This window comes from Paroedura picta, chromosome 2 (genome assembly GCF_049243985.1).
Source record: "Paroedura picta isolate Pp20150507F chromosome 2, Ppicta_v3.0, whole genome shotgun sequence".
NCBI classification, from domain to species: Eukaryota; Metazoa; Chordata; class Lepidosauria; order Squamata; family Gekkonidae; genus Paroedura; species Paroedura picta.
The window spans coordinates 74,709,116-74,727,175 of NC_135370.1; the positions used below are offsets into that span (position 1 = coordinate 74,709,116).

General features: G+C 44.7%; 2 protein-coding genes across 8 annotated transcripts in view; one reads left to right on the plus strand and one right to left on the minus strand.

Annotated features, from left to right (window-relative positions):
* The window catches only part of SLC4A3 (solute carrier family 4 member 3), a 52,035-nt gene extending 41,098 nt beyond the window's left edge, over nucleotides 1-10,937 (plus strand). For 4 of the 5 annotated variants that reach the window (XM_077320842.1, XM_077320840.1, XM_077320839.1 and 1 more), the window contains 9 exons: nucleotides 534-682; nucleotides 2,355-2,549; nucleotides 2,733-2,936; nucleotides 4,035-4,124; nucleotides 6,256-6,422; nucleotides 7,062-7,315; nucleotides 7,749-7,918; nucleotides 8,178-8,351; nucleotides 8,682-10,937. In XM_077320842.1, coding sequence (XP_077176957.1) covers nucleotides 534-682; nucleotides 2,355-2,549; nucleotides 2,733-2,936; nucleotides 4,035-4,124; nucleotides 6,256-6,422; nucleotides 7,062-7,315; nucleotides 7,749-7,918; nucleotides 8,178-8,351; nucleotides 8,682-8,759 — 1,481 coding nt within the window. In that variant the 3' untranslated portion in view covers nucleotides 8,760-10,937. The remainder of the gene's footprint in view (nucleotides 1-533; nucleotides 683-2,354; nucleotides 2,550-2,732; nucleotides 2,937-4,034; nucleotides 4,125-6,255; nucleotides 6,423-7,061; nucleotides 7,316-7,748; nucleotides 7,919-8,177; nucleotides 8,352-8,681) is intronic. The other variant, XM_077320841.1, reaches the window with a different exon arrangement.
* Nucleotides 10,938-12,525: 1,588 nt separating this feature from the next.
* On the minus strand, nucleotides 12,526-15,957 carry LOC143828686 (uncharacterized). 3 transcript variants are annotated; one of them, XM_077318926.1, is made up of 3 exons: nucleotides 15,848-15,957; nucleotides 14,636-15,572; nucleotides 12,526-14,057 (listed from the first exon to the last, which is right to left on the minus strand). In XM_077318926.1, the coding sequence occupies exons 1-3, from the start codon at nucleotides 15,931-15,933 to the stop codon at nucleotides 13,914-13,916; spliced, it is 1,167 nt and encodes a 388-aa protein (XP_077175041.1). In that variant the 5' UTR covers nucleotides 15,934-15,957; the 3' UTR covers nucleotides 12,526-13,913. The 3 variants fall into 3 exon arrangements, 2 of the variants coding, with proteins under 2 accessions (XP_077175041.1, XP_077175042.1); XM_077318927.1 differs by having other exon boundaries at nucleotides 14,636-15,639; nucleotides 15,848-15,885; XR_013227833.1 differs by having other exon boundaries at nucleotides 12,527-14,057; nucleotides 15,303-15,639; nucleotides 15,848-15,885.
* Between the last annotated feature and the right edge of the window lie 2,103 nt (nucleotides 15,958-18,060).

The window sequence follows — 18,060 nt, forward strand, 5'->3', positions numbered from 1 at the left end:
CTGTCAGAGACCAGTGTTTAGTGCCAGTTCTTCCTTTGCCAACCCTCACAAGTTTCTGTGCTCCTGTCCATTACTGTGGCAGACTACAGAAGCTGGGGCGGTGCTTCATAGAAGTTCAGAAATGCTGCCCTATGTCAGGGCAGGGACAGGGACAGACTGTAGCAACTCTCAATTCTTCCGTTGAGCAAAGCAGTACTTAAATATCTAGGGGATATCTCCCATTGCATGCTGAGCACAGTCATGGAGCATATGAAGTCTGTACAGAAATGAATTCTGTGGACATCTTCTAGAAATTCCCCAACATTAAAGTACAGCTCTCTCTTCAAAGAGGTTTGGTAATCTCCCTGTGTCCATATCAGGGAATTGTTTTGTATTAGGTTGTTTGTGCAAGGAGAGACTCCTCAGTAACTGTAAAGACAAAAGTTTATTATCTGTTGCCTCTAGTGAGCCTCATTCATCCAGGATAGTGGTCTCTGTGTGTTTCCATCTGCTACCCTGCAGGGTGTCCCAGAAATATTGCTCTTTCTCTGCAGGTGAGAAGACAGAGGGTCTCATGGGTGTCTCGGAGTTAATCATCTCTACTTCAGTACTGGGCATGCTCTTTTCTCTGCTGAGTGCTCAGCCTCTCCTTGTCATTGGTTTCTCAGGGCCCCTGCTGGTCTTTGAGGAGGCTTTTTACAAGGTACCTATAATCTAGTTTCCTGCTTTGTTCTACACTGTCCTTTCTCCATGCACTGTTGCTCCACATTGTTACTGAAAGATCCCGACGGTACTGGCGAGAGCATTTTTCTCGGGGGAAGGTGACCAGTACTCAAGTTGCACTGATTTCCACCAATTCCTCCTCAGGACTTGAGGACAACCTTCCCCCAAAGGTGCTGATACTCAATACTAGTGAATACCGCCACACACACACACACACACACACACACACACACACAAAGGCCTGGCACTATGTCTATATTTTTGTCCACCTTGAGGTTAGCCTAATTCACGCATTCCTTGAGTGTTGTCGTTGCTGTTACCATTGGCATAGAAGTAGAACAATGTGAGAAGCTGTCTGTGTGAAGTGGCTCTCGCCTGCATGGAAGTGATTTTTACTGAGTTAATAGCGAATGAGAGGTTCATGCCCCAGGCCTCATCAGAGCACTTGTGGTTTACCATACAAGTGGTTTACCATTCTCTTCTACACCCGTGCTATTCTTGCAAGCTAGCAAACTGCTCAGGTATGACTTCAGTGGCACCTTTAAGACCAACAAAGTTTCTTTCTGGATATAAGCTTGTTACAACTTATACCCACAATAGATCTTTGTTGGCCTTAAAGTTGCCATAAGACTCAAACTTTGTTCTGTTGCTTCAGACCACCCCACCTGAATCTAACTTCTCCAGTAACATTGAAAATGGGCATCTTGATTTCTTTGATTTTGAATATTTATATGCCATTATTCAGTTTAAAAGCTCAACTGGTTTAAAACACTATCTCTTTGTTTTAATGTGCTCCAGAATGTGAGAAAATGCCCCACTCCTTAGTCATATCATCACCAACTCAAGTTAAGCCAGTTATCTCCTGTAACATGTGAGAATAAGAATTTATCATTAATTGGTAACTGCAATTATCTTTTATTTTGTGCCCAGACCAGGAAGGAATATAGCTCTCCCTTTAATAATGGATGCCAAAGAGGCTTGTCTCCTTCTCTAACGGTGGACAGAAGAGTTGTTCTTGGCCAACCCTCTTTCTGTTGCTTGTTATTTCTGGCACTTTCCCCCAGAGTGTCACAGAGCTCAAAAAGGGTTTGGTAGCTGAAGTGGGGAATATGCAATTTACTAAAATGCATTCCTGCCACATTAGAATACAATATAGAGGGAATTTGGGTAGAATAGGCAAATACACCAAATAATAGGCAAATACACCAAAACGTATTGGGTAGGTTAAGATAATATAGACAAGCATTTCACTGTATACGTGGTGTAGCCTGATAGAACTCTTTTCTTGGTTGCCTATATGGTACCTTCCACACCCACAAGCCATAGCGTTGAGAATGGCTTTGATCCAGCAGCCCAGAAGCACCTCACCAGCTGTATAAGGCAACCTGCTAGGTCCTTATAAACCATTTGTTTGGGGGGATATATTGTGGATTGCCGAATACATGACAGGCTGAATTGTTTGGCTATGTTTCTCTTGTTGGATTGTGCAAGTTTACTAGCAGTGCAGTACTAAGCAGTGACACCCTTCTAAGTCCATGGAGGTCAAGAAGGATGTAGCTCTGCTTAAGATTTCATTGTAAATGGGCTAAGAAGAGGATATGGAAGAAGAGAAAATATGCTCAATACAGTTTCCTTCTCTGTGTTATCCTCAGTTCTGCCATACCCAGGGCATTGAGTATCTGACCGGCCGGGTGTGGATTGGCCTGTGGCTCATTGTCTTCATTGTCATCATTGTGGCTGCTGAAGGGAGTTTCCTAGTACGCTACATCTCCCCCTTCACCCAGGAGATTTTTGCCTTCCTCATCTCCCTTATCTTCATCTATGAAACGTTCTATAAGCTCTACAAGGTAAGCCTTCTCAGCAATACAGGCTTGGCTGTTTGGCCACTTCTGCTATTGGGTAAATTGAGAGTTTGTGGCTATTGGCCAGCTATTGCTTCTTCCTTCTCACTTGCTGCCTCTCAACAAAATCGATTATAAAACCATTTGCCCTACCTGGATGGTGTGGTTTTTCTCATTCTGTTTTCCCAGATATTTACAGAGCACCCCCTGCTTAGATCCTACCCACCAAATCATAGCAATCTGAATGCCAGCATATTATCTGCTGAGTCCACATCCCTTGACGCCCAGATGCAACCAAACACTGCCCTCTTGTCCCTCATCCTCATGCTGGGAACTTTCTTCATCGCCTTCTTCATGCGCAAGTTTAAGAACAGCCGCTTCCTGGGAGGAAAGGTGAGACTGAAGTGTGGCCTTAAACTAAGGTGACCAGATCTTAACATTGGTAAAGCGGGACACCATTGACGGGGGAGGGGGGGGGTCTTGATTAAAAATTTGGTCTAAATGGAGCAACAAAAATGTTCATAGAATGCATAGAACACAAAAATAGTATTGTTATATATATATATATTTTTACTTGCAACATAAGTACAATTTGCCAGATGTCCATCCAAAAAACCTTACCTTAAACACTTTGGGGTGGAGTGCCTGCCATCTCCATTCTAAACATCCAGTGAAGTGGTTTGTTCTTCTTGTGTTGTATATCCCTGCGCATCATATATAGGTAGAAAGCATCCTTTCCTAAATAACAGGGGTCCCCAACCTGTTTGAACCTGTGGTCACCATTGTAATTCTGACACACAGTGGCGGGAAGAGCCACAAAAAAGCTACACAAAATGGTTGTTGCAAAGGACAGAGTCAAGAAATGGCGACCACAGTTTACCTTCAATCACATAAAGATCCATGTGTTGTGATGGCAGCTGCTGCCAACGTGGCATTTAAAAAAAATTCTATGCAACCAATCAGAAGCCTTTCTAGCCCTTCCCACTTTCTAAAAACACTTTGTGGACATCAGGAAAGATGTTGGCAGGCTTCATGTTGAGAACTCCTGCTCTATAGCTTGTTGAACAAGTAGCTTAGTTTAAGAAATAACTGGAGACAAATTTGGGATTCTCAAGTCTAATCTGTCTTTATAAATATCTTGAGGCCCAAGTGCCACCGCAACCTAAATTTTGCCAAAAAAATCTTCAGAGGCCTCAGATCCTTTTAATGTGGCCTGTCATCTCTGTATGATGTGACCTATTAGGTAAACAGGAGAGCTTCATGGAACATGGAGATGGAAAGATGTCAGGGACCTTTCCACCATCTATGTTGCTGCATTATCTCCATGGCAGGGAATGTATGGCAAAGCCATCCTTCCTTTGCCATGATAAACCATTCTTCAGGGGATGGAAGGAAGCCGGGATGTAGCCCAGGTGGGATTGTATTTGAGATTGAGCTCATCATTTCCAGCCAGTTCATGACCTACTTTTCCCCCTCATATTTGCCTTGCAGGCACGGCGAATCATTGGTGATTTTGGGATCCCTATCTCCATCCTTGTTATGGTTCTTGTAGACTACACCATTACTGATACATATACACAGGTAAGTACTGCATATCCAAACCTGGACCACGGAAATGACAGATGGGAGATGGACACAGTTTTTCACAGTGCTTAATTGTGCATGTGGATGCCGACATTCCTTCTCAGTTTTACTATAAAATGTATTATGAAGTAAGGCATCCAAAAAGAAAACAAACTAGGTTGAAGGCTTATTGTGAATGAGCAGTCACTCAGGGGCATCTATTTGCATGGTGAGAGAGTTAGTATTGTGTAAGGATTAAACTGAGTGTTAAGACTATGATATGGAACACCCAGGTTCAAATCTACCCACAAATCATGGGTAATCTCCAGATTGAAATTGGCAACTCTATGGAATGGACTGGCCAATGATTAGAGGGATGTACCATCCTTTCTGCAATTCAGAAAGAAATGCAAAGCAGAGCTATGTAGGAAGTCCTTTGACTGAATGTGGCTTTATTTGGGCCCTTAGTGTCTTTAAGATCTTGCTTTTAATTTTTCCAGAATGGATTTTGAGTATGGAAACCACTTTGACTATATTTAGGAAACGCTGTATATAAATATATGAAATAAACATATAACTTATAGGCAAATATGCATAGGACTAGGCTGCACATGAGCTTCAACTTAATACTGACCCACAATAAACTGCTAGACAATTATTTCATCTGCTTATGCAAGACATTTCATTTTGTGACTTTTCTGAATATACATTAATTTAGAACATCCAAATTCACATTATCAATGGTCATCTTTTACATACCCAAATACATTGGTGACCTTAGCAATACCATTCATTCATTCATTCATTCATTCATTCATTCATTCATTCATATTTATATACCTTCCTCCCTTTTGGCTCAGGGCGGTTTACATTGTAACTTTCAAAAGCTATACAGTTCAATAAACATCTTGACATATATAAGCATATTTAACAGTGAACAGTTTGACCTGTTTAACAAACATTACTCAACAATTAGCAATTCAGTTTTTTTGCACTGTGGTTCCATTTTTCTGTTGGTATAGTTGATGGGGGCTTCTGGTTAATGGTTGGTGGCTTGTTTACTTGTCTTAACCAAAAGCCTGGTGGAAGAGCTCCTTTTTGCAGGCCCTGTGGAATTGTTGCGGCTCCATCAGGGCACTGATGTTGCATGGGATCTCATTCCACCACGTAGGGGCAGGACCAGGAAAGCCGTAGCTCTAGTTGTTGACAAACGACCTTCCTTGCAGCCAGGGATCACCATTTTGTTGGTGTTGGTGGAGGGTAGTGCACTTTGGGGAGCATTGGTAGTTACTTAGTTTTTTTATTTACTATGGATGCAATAAGGGCCCACTGTTGTGGAGGGGAAAAGGGAAACCTTGTACACCTACCGGGGGCATTTCAAGGCAGTAGCTGTGCTGAGGCTTTATTATTTATTGCCTAGTTAATAACTCTAGCTGATATCCACAACCCATTCTCGTGCTGGAGTCTTTTAGCCAGACATCAGCTACATACTGGCATGATGCTAACCAAGCCAGACCACTATGCCCTTCTAATAGCTGCCAAGAAGGCTGTGGGCTCTGCTTCCTGCAGGTTACCACTCAGTGGTGGCAGGCTTGTCCTGCCTAGTGCACCATCATGCCAACCACTACTGACTGAATGGGTGTCTGCCCTGGCCCTTTTGGCCACTTGCAAGTTGTAATTGTTTCCTTACTCTGAGACTTTCTTTGCTGAATTGTATTCACACAGCCCTTGTTTTATTGAACCAGCCTGGACACTCAGGCCAATAAGCACTGCACAAAGTTGTTGAGGAATAAGTTAGGTACGTGTGGCTATTCTTATGTCACTTGAGCTATCAGTTAATTTCAAAATCAGTGTGGCAAGCCTACTGAGCAGTGAAAGAGGGAAGATGCATCATCTAACATATGAAGTTTTTAAAATACCAGAACTTTGATTTTGATAAAGGCCTCCCCACAACCACCAAGTCCCTCTGTATAAAGCCATGTGTGAAGCTAGTAGCTAAGTTTGACTTACATTCTAGGTACATTCTAACCTTATAAGTATATTAACAATGTACTGCTTGATCTTGAGGGTGTGTGTGCGTGTTTGTATAGTATATTCCATGAAAAAATATTTGGTTTCCTTCCCTGTACATTTTGTGTTCTCACCACAGAAGCTGAATGTTCCTTCAGTGCTGTCAGTTACAGCTCCGGACAAACGTGGTTGGTTCATCCACCCCTTGGGCAGCAAACAGACTTTCCCTATCTGGATGATGTTGGCCTCTGCCATCCCAGCTCTGCTGGTCTTCATTCTCATTTTCATGGAGACCCAGATTACCACGTAAGTGCCAGATCTCCATTTTGTGGAGTGGTTAATTCCTCATTGATCGCAATGCAAGTGTTAAGAGTTGTTGTATAAACTATCATTGGGGAAAGTGGATGGGACTGGAAGACAACCTTTAGTAGAGGTTTTAGTAGTTATAACAGTAGTATTTGTTACTCGGGCTTTCTCTTTGGACTCAGGGTGGGGTACATCATACAGAAGAATAAAATATGTATACATATAGTATGCAATAAATAATAAAAAATTGGTCTTCATTGCCTATTCTGGAATTACAAAACTAAGGAAGAAGAGTGGGGCAAAGAAGCTTTTCCAGCTCCTATGATATATAAGTGGGCTTTGATAGGGAGGCCAGTACAATTCAGCAATGTTTTTAGGCTGCACGCTTCTGGCATGTGAAATCTTCTAGGCTCATAACTTGATTTGTACTTGCTATCCATAATGCAAATGAGGGTTCCCCGCCGTTCCCTGTGCAGTGTTTGCTCTCTCTGTTTTCTTCACTTCACTCAAAGAAAAGCAACTGCAAACAAATTCAAAACATGCCAACAATATATGATGTATGCCTTCCTCGATGCAGCAGTAGAGCATTAGGCTTGCCCTTATAAATCATGTATGTCTTGTCTGCCCTTTCTTTTACAGCCTGATTGTCAGCAAGAAGGAACGCAAGCTGCTGAAGGGGTCGGGCTTCCACTTGGACCTGCTACTCATTGGTACAATGGGAGGTCTCTGTGCCCTTTTCGGGCTGCCTTGGCTTACAGCAGCCACTGTCCGTTCCATCACCCATGTCAATGCCCTCACGGTCATGAGCAAGGCAATTGCACCCGGTGAGAAGCCAAAGATTGAAGAAGTGAAGGAGCAGCGTGTGACGGGAATGCTCATTGCTGGCCTTGTGGGTGAGGTCCATACAGAAAAGATTCCTTCTTTAGGCTGATGAGTGTCTCAAGCTATTTTTGCTTGAGTTATCCAGATCCGTTGACTCTTTAGCCATTTATTCTTTGTATGGCATACCAACTCCCACCACTTGTTGTTTACTGTGGCCTGAACAGTACAGGGACTTGGGCTCACGGGTAGGTGAATCCTATAAAGGGCAGTGACAGGTTGAATTAGCAGACTATTTAATCCAGTCATGATGATACTGTACAAGCACCAGGCCATGTATGCACAAAAGTTCAGATATATGGCATTGGCAGGCATAGTTCCAGGTTCTCATCATGAGCCTATTGGGACACCGCCTATTGGGATAGGCGGTATAAAAATCAAATAAATAAACACATAAAATACATTTGAATATGAGAAAAAGACTGTACGACTGTTCTGCTCTTGCAGGTCTGTCCATAGTCATGGGGAATGTGTTGCGTCAGATCCCACTGGCTGTGCTATTTGGTATTTTCCTGTATATGGGCGTGACATCATTGACTGGCATCCAGCTGTATGAGCGGCTCCTTCTCATCTTCATGCCATCCAAGCACCACCCTGACCATGTCTATGTCGTCAAGGTAGGGGCCATGAGGGACAAGTCCACTTCTGGGCACAGAGAAAAGTGGCTGGAGGTAGACCAAGTAGGTGGAGGTGGTGGTGGGTGAAACAGTGACTAGCTGAGCTGACACAGGATGGAAAAGACCACTTAGTGGTGGCTGTGATACACTGGCTTATGAGCAACTGCTTTCCTGGAAGAGAAGGGGACTGTCTCCAGAGCTTGCTTACAGGATGACCTGTCAAAAGGAGAGTGCATGACTTGCCTGGCTTGTCTCCTAGGTGAAGACATGGCGGATGAACCTCTTCACATTCATCCAGTTAGCCTGCATAGTGCTGCTGTGGGTGGTGAAATCTACTATAGCATCACTGGCTTTCCCTTTTGTCCTGATCATGACAGTCCCTCTGCGCCGATTCCTGCTGCCACATTTCTTCCATGAGAGAGAACTCAAAGCGGTAAGCAAATCTCATTGCATGATAGGGAGATGCTGGGAGTCCCACACTTGGCTTAACCATTGTCCTAAAACATTGCTGAACGGAGCTGATAGGAGCACATGTCTGATTTGATCACATGAGCATTGTTACAATCTTGGGGCTTTTAATGAAATCATGGGATTTCACAAGGGAATTGTTGTCACCTGCCTGAAGAGTAGCAATTAGCTGATTTTTGAACACATATGGTAAGCTTTCCCAGAAATACCGACACCTTCACTACATCAAAGATCTCTTCTGAAGTCTGATGGCTGCTTTTTCCTCTCTCTGTTCTCCCCCCTCTCCAAATTACAGTTGGACTCAGAGGATGCAGAACCAAACTTTGATGAAGATGGTCGAGATGAGTACAATGAGCTCCACATGCCTGTGTGAACAAGCTGGTGTGTGTCCACTTGCTCTGGTTCTCCTCTGCATCCATGGGATGGGCCCTCCATGTTCATGCTGTCCCTGAACAATAGTTCCACCAATCAGAAGTGGATTTGGACTGATCAGGGTCTGGACCAACCAGCAGCTGCATCACAGCCCTTCAAGAAATTCTATACCACAAGGGAAGCTTGGGCCATGCAGAGCAAGAGATGAAGCTACCCTTCTTTCGGATGGATGCAGAATATGGAGCTAGCTCCCTAATTTCTCCTACCCAGACCTTTAGTGGTGTTTGCTCTGTAGGCGAGAGTGTGTACCTTAGCCAGTTCTCACTCGCCTCCTTCCTCAGAAGCTGAGCAATCCCCTCTGCTTGCTAAGGGCAAAACCAGCAAAAGGCCAACATAAGAAAAGACAACTAGAAGCAGTGCCAAGACTGATGCATTCAAGTTGAGCTAGCAAATGCCTGGGGTAGGAGAGATTCACATACCTTAGGCTTTGCCATTCCACATTGCCCTGAGTTGAGATTTCCAGTCCATAGGACACTGATCTTTTATGAAATGCCAGTGGTAATTGTTGGAGGACAACATCAATAACATGCACCCAGACTGCAACCATGAAGAGGGTATTTGTGCATGCAGGGCTCTGCCCACACTCAGTGTTGTGCCTGTTGACACCATCTCTCAGGGCAGCTGCAAAGATTTCCCTAAAATAGTGGGGGATTTTGGAAGCATAGCCTTACTCTGGTGAAACTTTGCAATGTAGGATACCAAGAAATAATTGACCAAATAATCTAGTGATCACTGTATGACTGATGTTGTTTTCTTGGTTAATGTTTTCACCTACCCATGCTTGCTCCAGGTTGTCAGGGGGTATAACAGTTAAAGCAGGGGTCACAATAGCTGAAGCTGGGGCCTCACTGGGAGAATCATAGGAGACAATATGCACTGAGGGCTCACAACCCTCTTCAGGCCCAGAGAGAAAAAGAAACTCCCAGTATTTCACTAGATAAAGAATATATTGGCCTTTGCCTGGTCTACAGAACAGAAACCCTCTACCTGTTGTACCAAGATTCTTGCTTGAGTCTCCATCTCCCTGTTCAGTATCTCCAGCTTCATCTTGCTCTAGCCTCTTCCTTCTCTCAGCCACTGTTCCAATTTCTGGCTCTGGCTCTTGCATTTCCTACCTTCTTCTTTTCTTGTAATGGCCCAAAGTGGGGCAAAAGGTACTACCATGGTCAAGCCTCAAGACAGGCCATCCATGTCCTGGCCTTTACAACTGGAATGAGGGGTGGCTCTGGGCTAGGCCTTAACATACTAGATTTGTGGATATGAACCCTCTGGAACAAAAGTAAGTTTTTCATATGTCCTTGACCCTTCCTAACTATGGCTCCCAGGTTCTGGTCCAAAAACCCATTGCCTCTCCTACAAGACCTCTGGAACCTCTATCACTCCCACCCAAAACTGCCTTTTTTATACTCCTGCTGTTTTCTTCTTTTCTTTTGATTTCTTTATGAACAATTCGGAGATTGTGAGATGAGACAAAATTCAGTGATTGTGAGATTGCACAAAATATGCATTTGTTTGTCACTGAATTTAAATTATTGGGAACAGAATGCTCTTCTACCTTGTCCTTAAGTGATGAGTGGCATGCTTCTACAGGAGGGGCAGTCCATGGAACTGAGCTCATGCACCAACATCACACAGTTCAGAGCTCAGTGCAAGTTTCCAAACAGAGTTCTGATGCAAGACCATTACATAAGGGCTTGGGCAGATTTTTCAGTGGGCTCCACTGTCAAGTCCTGTTCTGTTAAATTATGTGTATGAAACAATGTGACACACAGCAGTGGTTATTGTGACTTCTGTCATAGTCAAGTGTGGAACCATGTGACTGAAAAGATTGGCTCATGGCGCTGTCTACAAAATGGAGGCTGTCCTTCCCCAACTACCTCAGGGGTGGCCTGCCAATAGCTGGACAGTTATAAGACCAAGTATTTTCCCTACTCATTCCCAGCTGGCTGCCAACCTGCCCCACCCACAGATGGTAACCTCCACATGCCCCATGTGGCCAAGATAGGAAATTTGAAGTGTTCTGAAAGAGACTCTTGGTACTCTACCTGTGCATAGTCATTTATCTGAGTGTAACAGGAATAAATAAGGCTGCACTAATAAAACGTATATTTAAGCGTTGTGCCTTGGTTCTGCTCTGAACTCCATTAGAGGACCATACAAAAAACAAATAGCCATTTGTGTAAAAATAATACAGTGGTAGCTTTCCTAGTATAAATGTATGTACTGTAAGAATTCTCAGCATTACATTTCCTGGAGATACATGGTAAGCAATGTGTACCTCCACAACTCTCTGCTTGAAATCTTATGTGGCTCAAGAATAAAGGCCAATAGATCCTGTGAAGCCACATAGATCCTTTCTACACCAAGATCTTGTAGCATTCTGCTGAAGGAAGCTTTTAATGTCCTATATACCCTGATATTTTCCTTCGCTTTTACTCTGCATTCCTGTCGGGTGTATTTTTTTGTTTTGCATGTCACCCCACTTCCACTGTGCACCTGCCTCTGTGGCTTTATTTCTTCTTCTCCATGGATTTTATGCCCTTCAGAACTCATTTCATTTTCCATTTGCTGTTTCTCCAGGGTTTTTGTAGTGCTATTGCCCCATGAGAGAGTGGTATTTGCTCCCAAGCAGAAGGTAATTCACAAGTATAATGATTCTGTCAGATTTTCATCCCTCCTGCCTTTTTTTCATCCTAAGGAGGCCACTCCTTCACCACCCACATTGAGGTGGTTCCTTCCATCCTGCAACTTCCACCATCTTGTCAAATCCATGATTGTTTTTTTTTCTTAAAGAAGTAGGCTGTGTCTAACAGGCTGTGTGTGTGTGTGCCCTCTCCTGTGTATCCTGTAAACTAGCGATCCCCAACCTGTGGGCTGCGGACCACATGTGGTCCTTCGACTAATTGGAGGTGGGCCCCGAAGGACGCCTTCTCTCCCCCCCCCAGCCCTTTATTTCATCCTCCCCAGCCCTTTACAACTTCATTGTTGTGGCGTGTCTGTATCTTATTTTGAAGGGATGCTTAAACATTACCATAGCGATCAGAGAGCGCTAGAGCAGTGGTTGAGAGTAGAGGAGTAAACTACCTCCCCCACCGGGCCTCAGTAAAAGGCATTGAGTGGTCCCCGGTGAGTGGTCCCCGGTGATAAAAAGGTTGGGGACCACTGCTGTAGACCCCTGCCCAAATTGACTGTCCTTCTGTCCTCACTGCTCTCCTCTCAAGCCCAGTTGCAGGTTTTAGACAGAGAGCCACCCAGCATGGCCTCCTTCTCCCCCTGCCCTGCCACCTCATTGCCCTCCTCCTTTCCTTCTCCACCCCCAAACTCTCAATACCTCCTGACATATTGAGTGCCAAGCTGTTCAAGTCACTCATTTATATTCAGTTTCCACTGCACTCCACTTGGAAATGAGCTGCACACCAGCCAATGCTTGCATTGCCATCTGCAACCCAGGGGAGCTTCCCGAGTCTCCTAGTGGAAGGAGGGAGTTCAGTTCACCACACGACAAGGCTGGTCCCAAAGTATGTTTTGCTCTGAAATAGACAAACACTCCTTTCACACACATCATGGTTCTGGTCAAAATTTAAAGAGCAATACTAGCAAACCATGACAACCTCCTGTCAACACTTTGGGCAGTTAAGAACTGGTCTGAGACTAATTGCAAAGGCTTCTTTCCTGCGTGTGGGCCTTCCAAAGGGCAACATGGACAGTTCTCTGGTTACCTGGGAACACCTAGAACAAAATTTGAGTCCAGTGGCACCTTTAATTGTGCATTCATGTAGAGGCACTCTTCATCTCATACACTGAAAGCCTTTTCCTTAAGCCTTACATAATGATCAAGAGACATGTAAGGGGTGAGGATAAGTATTTCAATGTATGTGATGAGGTGTGCCTGCACACAAAAACTTCTATACTCACAATTAAAATTGTTCATCTTAAGGGTGCCACTGGATTCAAACGTCGTTCAATTGCTTCAGACCAACATGGCTACCCACCTGAATCTGGACTCACCTAGCCAGCTTTCACCAGCAAAGAAGATGGTGTAGTATAGGGGTTAGGATCAGCAGTCTCTAATTTGGAGAACCGGGTTTAATTCCCCTCTCCTCCACATGCAGCCATCTGGGTGACCTTGAGCCAGTCACAGTTTCCTCAGAGCTCTCTCAGCCTCACCTACCTCACAGGGTGTCCATTGTGGGCAGAGGAAGGATAAGCTATTGTAAGTTGCTTTGAGACTCCTTTGGTTAATGAAAAGTGGGGTAGAAAAAAACAGTTCTAAATTGTTTTATTTGTTAGTCATAGTTTCCCCCATGCAAAAGTCCCAAGACCACAAAAATCATATTGCTATATGACACATTTAAAAGCCCTAACTCAAGCAGTATAATCCCTGTTCCTAAAAAACTGACCCAATTTTAAAGTCTTTACAGCTCTTCTGAATTGTTCAGCTTTAGATCTGAGTGAATCTTCAAAGAAAAGTTCCATAATTGTCATGGCTGTGTTCCCTTGTTATCAAAACACAGTGACAGATGGCATTGTTAAGCAAATGAATCTTCCAGGCAGTCATCAAATGATGGCCCTTGGGAGAGCACATTACAGTAGATGAGGTAATGGAGAGGGGACATGATAGCCCTCTTTAAGTATTTGAAAGGTTGTCATTTGGAGGAAGGCAGGATGCTGTTCCCATTGGCAGCAGAGGAAAGGACACGCAGTAATGGGGTTAAACTACAAATACAACTATATAGGCTAGATATCAGGAAAAAAATTTGCACAGTCAGAGTATTTCAGCAGTGGAATAGGCTGCCTAAGGAGGTGGTGAACTCCCCCTCACTGGCAGTCTTCAAGCAAAGGTTGGATGCACACTTTTCTTGGATGCTTTAGGATGCTCTGGGCTGATCCTGCGTTGAGCAGGGGGTTGGACTAGATTGCCTGTATGGCCCCTTCCAACTCTATGATTCTATGATTCTAAGTCAGGAGTGAAATGGCTTGAGCTGATACATCCCAGAAGCAAGTCTTCCTTCACTGAGAGAAACAGCCTGATTCCCACCAACACTTCCAACAGTCTGTGTTGTCAAGACCATTGCATTTCACAGGAACTCTATTTTCAAGGATCAGAACTCAGTGTGTTCAGAGCCCCTGAACTGTGTGAAGAGTCAGAATCTAGTCCATTGCCTTGCTGAGGAAGATTCTTGGGAGCTTCTTCCCTTCCCTGCAATACCCTTGCAAGCTCCTGGTAGCGTTCCTGCAACTGCATGAGAGATAAAAATACTGGTGACACAAAGCATTCAGGCAGTAGCTCCTGCATATCCAGCAGCCCAGTTCCCTCCCCTCCTCTGAAAGTACCATCTTCAGCTAACCCAGAAAGCCCAGTTTCCTCACAATTTGTCCATCATAGATGCCATATGCATGACCCTGCCAGTACTCTCCCTCTCGTACCATTTGGCTCGTCACCCCTCAATTCTATCCAACACAACCTAGTCCAAAATAACCCACAAGCCCACCACCTTCTTGCAGCAAGGGAACTTGTCCTAAGCTTGGCAGCACAATTGGGTTCCACAATTTGTTACCCCGGCCTCTTACTGTATGAATCTGACGAAGGAGGACTGGCCTGACTGCCAGCTCCAGCAGCCAGTCACCTTGCAGGATATTCTTGCGGTATTTTTCCAGCCTGAGCTGCCTCTCTAATGCTTCCAGCTCGTGGAAGACTGTCTGGCGCTGTATGACGGGTGTCCTCCAGTTGTCTTTCTCCAGCTGATGCTCAAGGGCTTCCATCTCCCTTTCCTTATCCACCCCTTGAATCTGCAGGCTGGAAATTCTCTGGTTTACCTTCTGGATCTCTGCCTCCAGCATCCAAGAACGTTCCTCCCTCCAGAGCAAGGACATGAGCTCTCCATGGACCTCATGCAGCTTATTCCTTTCCTGGATGGTGGCTCTGGTACAGGTGTCCCAGCCTCTGGTGCTGCTAGTTTTGGATTGAGGCCAACCTCTCTTATGGTTGTGATGAGATTGGGGTAATCCAGGCTGATGTTCCAAGCTGCCCACAATCATTCCTGTGTCATAGCCCTTCCCAACAGAGCTGGGATCTGAGCATACTTGTTGGGAGCTGTGTCTGCTTGCATGGAGTTCCACCCACTGCTGGGCAAGCTCTGCAGAAGCAAAGCTCTTGTGAAAGACGTCAGGGACCAGCCTCATGATCTTTACAAAGGGATGGATGTTGTCAAAGCCCTGAAGATCAAGCAAGCTTTGATAGCTGAAGAGTTGTTCATCGATCAGGCCCCCTTTCAGAAGCAATGTCCATTTCCTTCTGAGAGTAAACAGCTGCTTGGCTGTTTGCACAACAGAGGCTGTGGCATGTCCCTCCCTACCTCCAAAGGGTGATGTATCAAGTCGAAGTGGATCATCATTGACATACAGGTTCTCACACAAAGGAAACACAATTTTGCTGTCAAATGCCTCTTTCAAAGATCTCAGGTAGCACACATAAGATACAAACCAGGAGATGTAGCTGGGAAGGTCACTCTTCTTGTGTCCAACTGTAATTCTCACATCGTCTTTTCCATCCCACTCCCTGGACTCAACAAGCTTTTCCAGCTGCTCAAGGCTCTGAATATCTCTTCCGCCACCATCTCCAGGCAGCAGCAGCAGCACATTGTAAAGGGTGTGAATATCAAAGGCCTGCTGGCAACTCTTCATGTGCTCCTTAAAGGACTGGATCTCACCTTGCAGGGCTGTATATAGGGCTTCCATGGTTGCTGCAGGCAGCCTGGAAACGCAGAACAGAGAAGGTCCTGAGTCTGAGGAAATGTCATCAGCTGTTCTTCACAGGAGCCCTATCAGGGAAAACAAACAAACCTGGCGACCCTCGCATCAGAAAGACCACAAAAGGTATTCAAACATTTTAAAAAGACATTAGTGTTCTAATAAGCTGCCCTTTCCCCTGTCCTCCTACATGAAACTAATATCTGAGTTCCCATTATCTCCTTCTTGCATGACAGTTTTTACCTAACTCCCCATTATTCTGAGCAGTTGGGAACTTACCACCTCCAGGAGCATTGGCCAACTACAATAAGGAGAACTATGTTACTTGATACTGAACAGAGAATCAGGTAAACATCATTCACCATGGACACAGCATGCTGGGACTTGCTCTTGGCTGTAACTGGCAGGCAGGCTATGCAGTCCTCTAATGGTAAGGTACAGTCACTGGGTCAAGCACTTCAGGTGTCCCTGAATCTCAACAGCTAGGAGGGCTGAGAATACTGGTGGGGAGGAGAAGGAACCAGGTACAAAGAAGAACGGGGCTTTTTTTTTTTTTTTACTTGCATAGAAGAGAGGAGGAGCTTTTCTCATTCCCCTGTGCCATGCTGCAATTGCTGAAATTTCTTCTTTACAACCATTAATGCTGCGGTCTTTTAGATACTTAACCCCCTTCAACTCTGCAGGACTTCTTTGAGCAAACAAGCATATGATTAGTGTATCTCACTTTTGTAGCTACTATTCTTGGGTAAATGAACCAGTCTCCCCCCTCCCCTCACACACACACACACACACACGCACACACAAACACACATGGCTGTTTCAGGGGGCAGTAGAATTCTTTGGGAGTTGAAAGGACTCAAGAATCTGCTACAATTCTCCACTAGCCAAGTTACAAAAGATTTATTTTTGGGGGGAGGAGAGGGAGTCTCTGATTGGATCTCCTGCCGAAATAAGAAAGGAAGGTACTGACCAGATCCACAAAGCCAGGGAAGGGGAGGGATAAGTCTTTCATTCATGTCATTTCTCTGATTGATAGTGCATCCCCTCTATCTGAAGCCATTGTAAGGCAAAGATAAATAAATAAAATAAACCCTATATGTGCCTTACCTAGTTAAAATGAAGCTACATACCTGCAAAGGAGCAACAGACAGTATTAAACCACAACTTCTTGAAGAGCCAGAAGGTCCTTGTGGCTGGATTTTTAAACGTGATGCTCAGTGACCCAAGTTAATGGGTGGCTTATGTTCAAGTGATCAGGAAAACTTAACTGTTCCCACTGCTTTGGTGGTGAAACAGCCCCAGGGGCTTTTTGCACGCCTTCAAAATAGCACAATGGTTGCCAATTGAAAACGCTACTGATTTGCTGTTATGCACAACGTCGTCGACAATCTGCCACACACCTGAAACCAATCTGCAAAAAGCGCTTCCTTGTAGCGCTTTCAGGGAAATCCCCAAAAGTGGATTCACCCTCCGGAAAGCGATACACTCCTGCAACCAATCTGCAACACTAGCGAAAAAGACCTGTGCGTTAACATTGTTGCGGTTTCTACAAAGTCCCTCCCCCTGGCTCTCTTCTCTGATCTTCCGGCGAAGCGATCGCCATTTTTTTTTCTCCGAGCGAGCGGGGATAAACGCACCAGCGAGCCTCTTTCAGTTTAGAGGCTTCCCCGGCTTCAGCCCCTCCCCTTCAGTCACTAAGCACAAAGAACAGAGAAGCCCGTTTGCTGATGTATTTTCCCTTTATTTTTTACACATTCATTCAGCTGAAAATCGGGCCCGTGAGAGGGGGGGGGGGATTTTTTTTTTTCACTCGGAGGGAGCGTGGCAACGATCAAACAACAGCTCAAACACACTAGGCAGCTGGATGGGTCTCTCCGTTGCAACAAATTAACACAGATTCGTTGCAATGGGTCTGTTTTTTTTTTAAAAAAACCTTTCTTAAAGGGAAAGGGGCTGTTTGGGAGCATGCTAATGGCTGCCCATTGGCTGCTTGACGGCCAGGGGCGGGACGAGCTTGGCAATAGCGCTTCCTTTCTAGCGATTTCTGCCGAGACCGGAAGCCTGTGGGAAACGCTACAAAACGCAACTGGATTCCACTACAAAGGCAGGTATGCATAACGACGAATTCCACTATTTTAAATGGCGATTTTTCATTCAGTGACCAATTTGCTACAAAGATCCCGGTGCGTAAAGCCCCCCAGTATAAGCCAACTCACTTTGATAGGAGAGGTGCAGTTTATGCATTTGCCACTAGGCAGCATGAGTTAGCTGGAACTATTCTAACATAATGACCTGAACTGTCAGTAGGCTTTTAAATCAGCGTGGACCTTTCTCCATCATTGCATCTCCAGATCTTCATGGCATGGTTGAATCTCTGAACTATGAATAATTTATTCAGATTAATATTGGGCTGATGTGTTAGTCTTAAAGACATAAGAGCCTTTAGGTGGCAAGAGTTTTTCCAAAGGTCTTTGAAACTTTGAGGAAAGAGA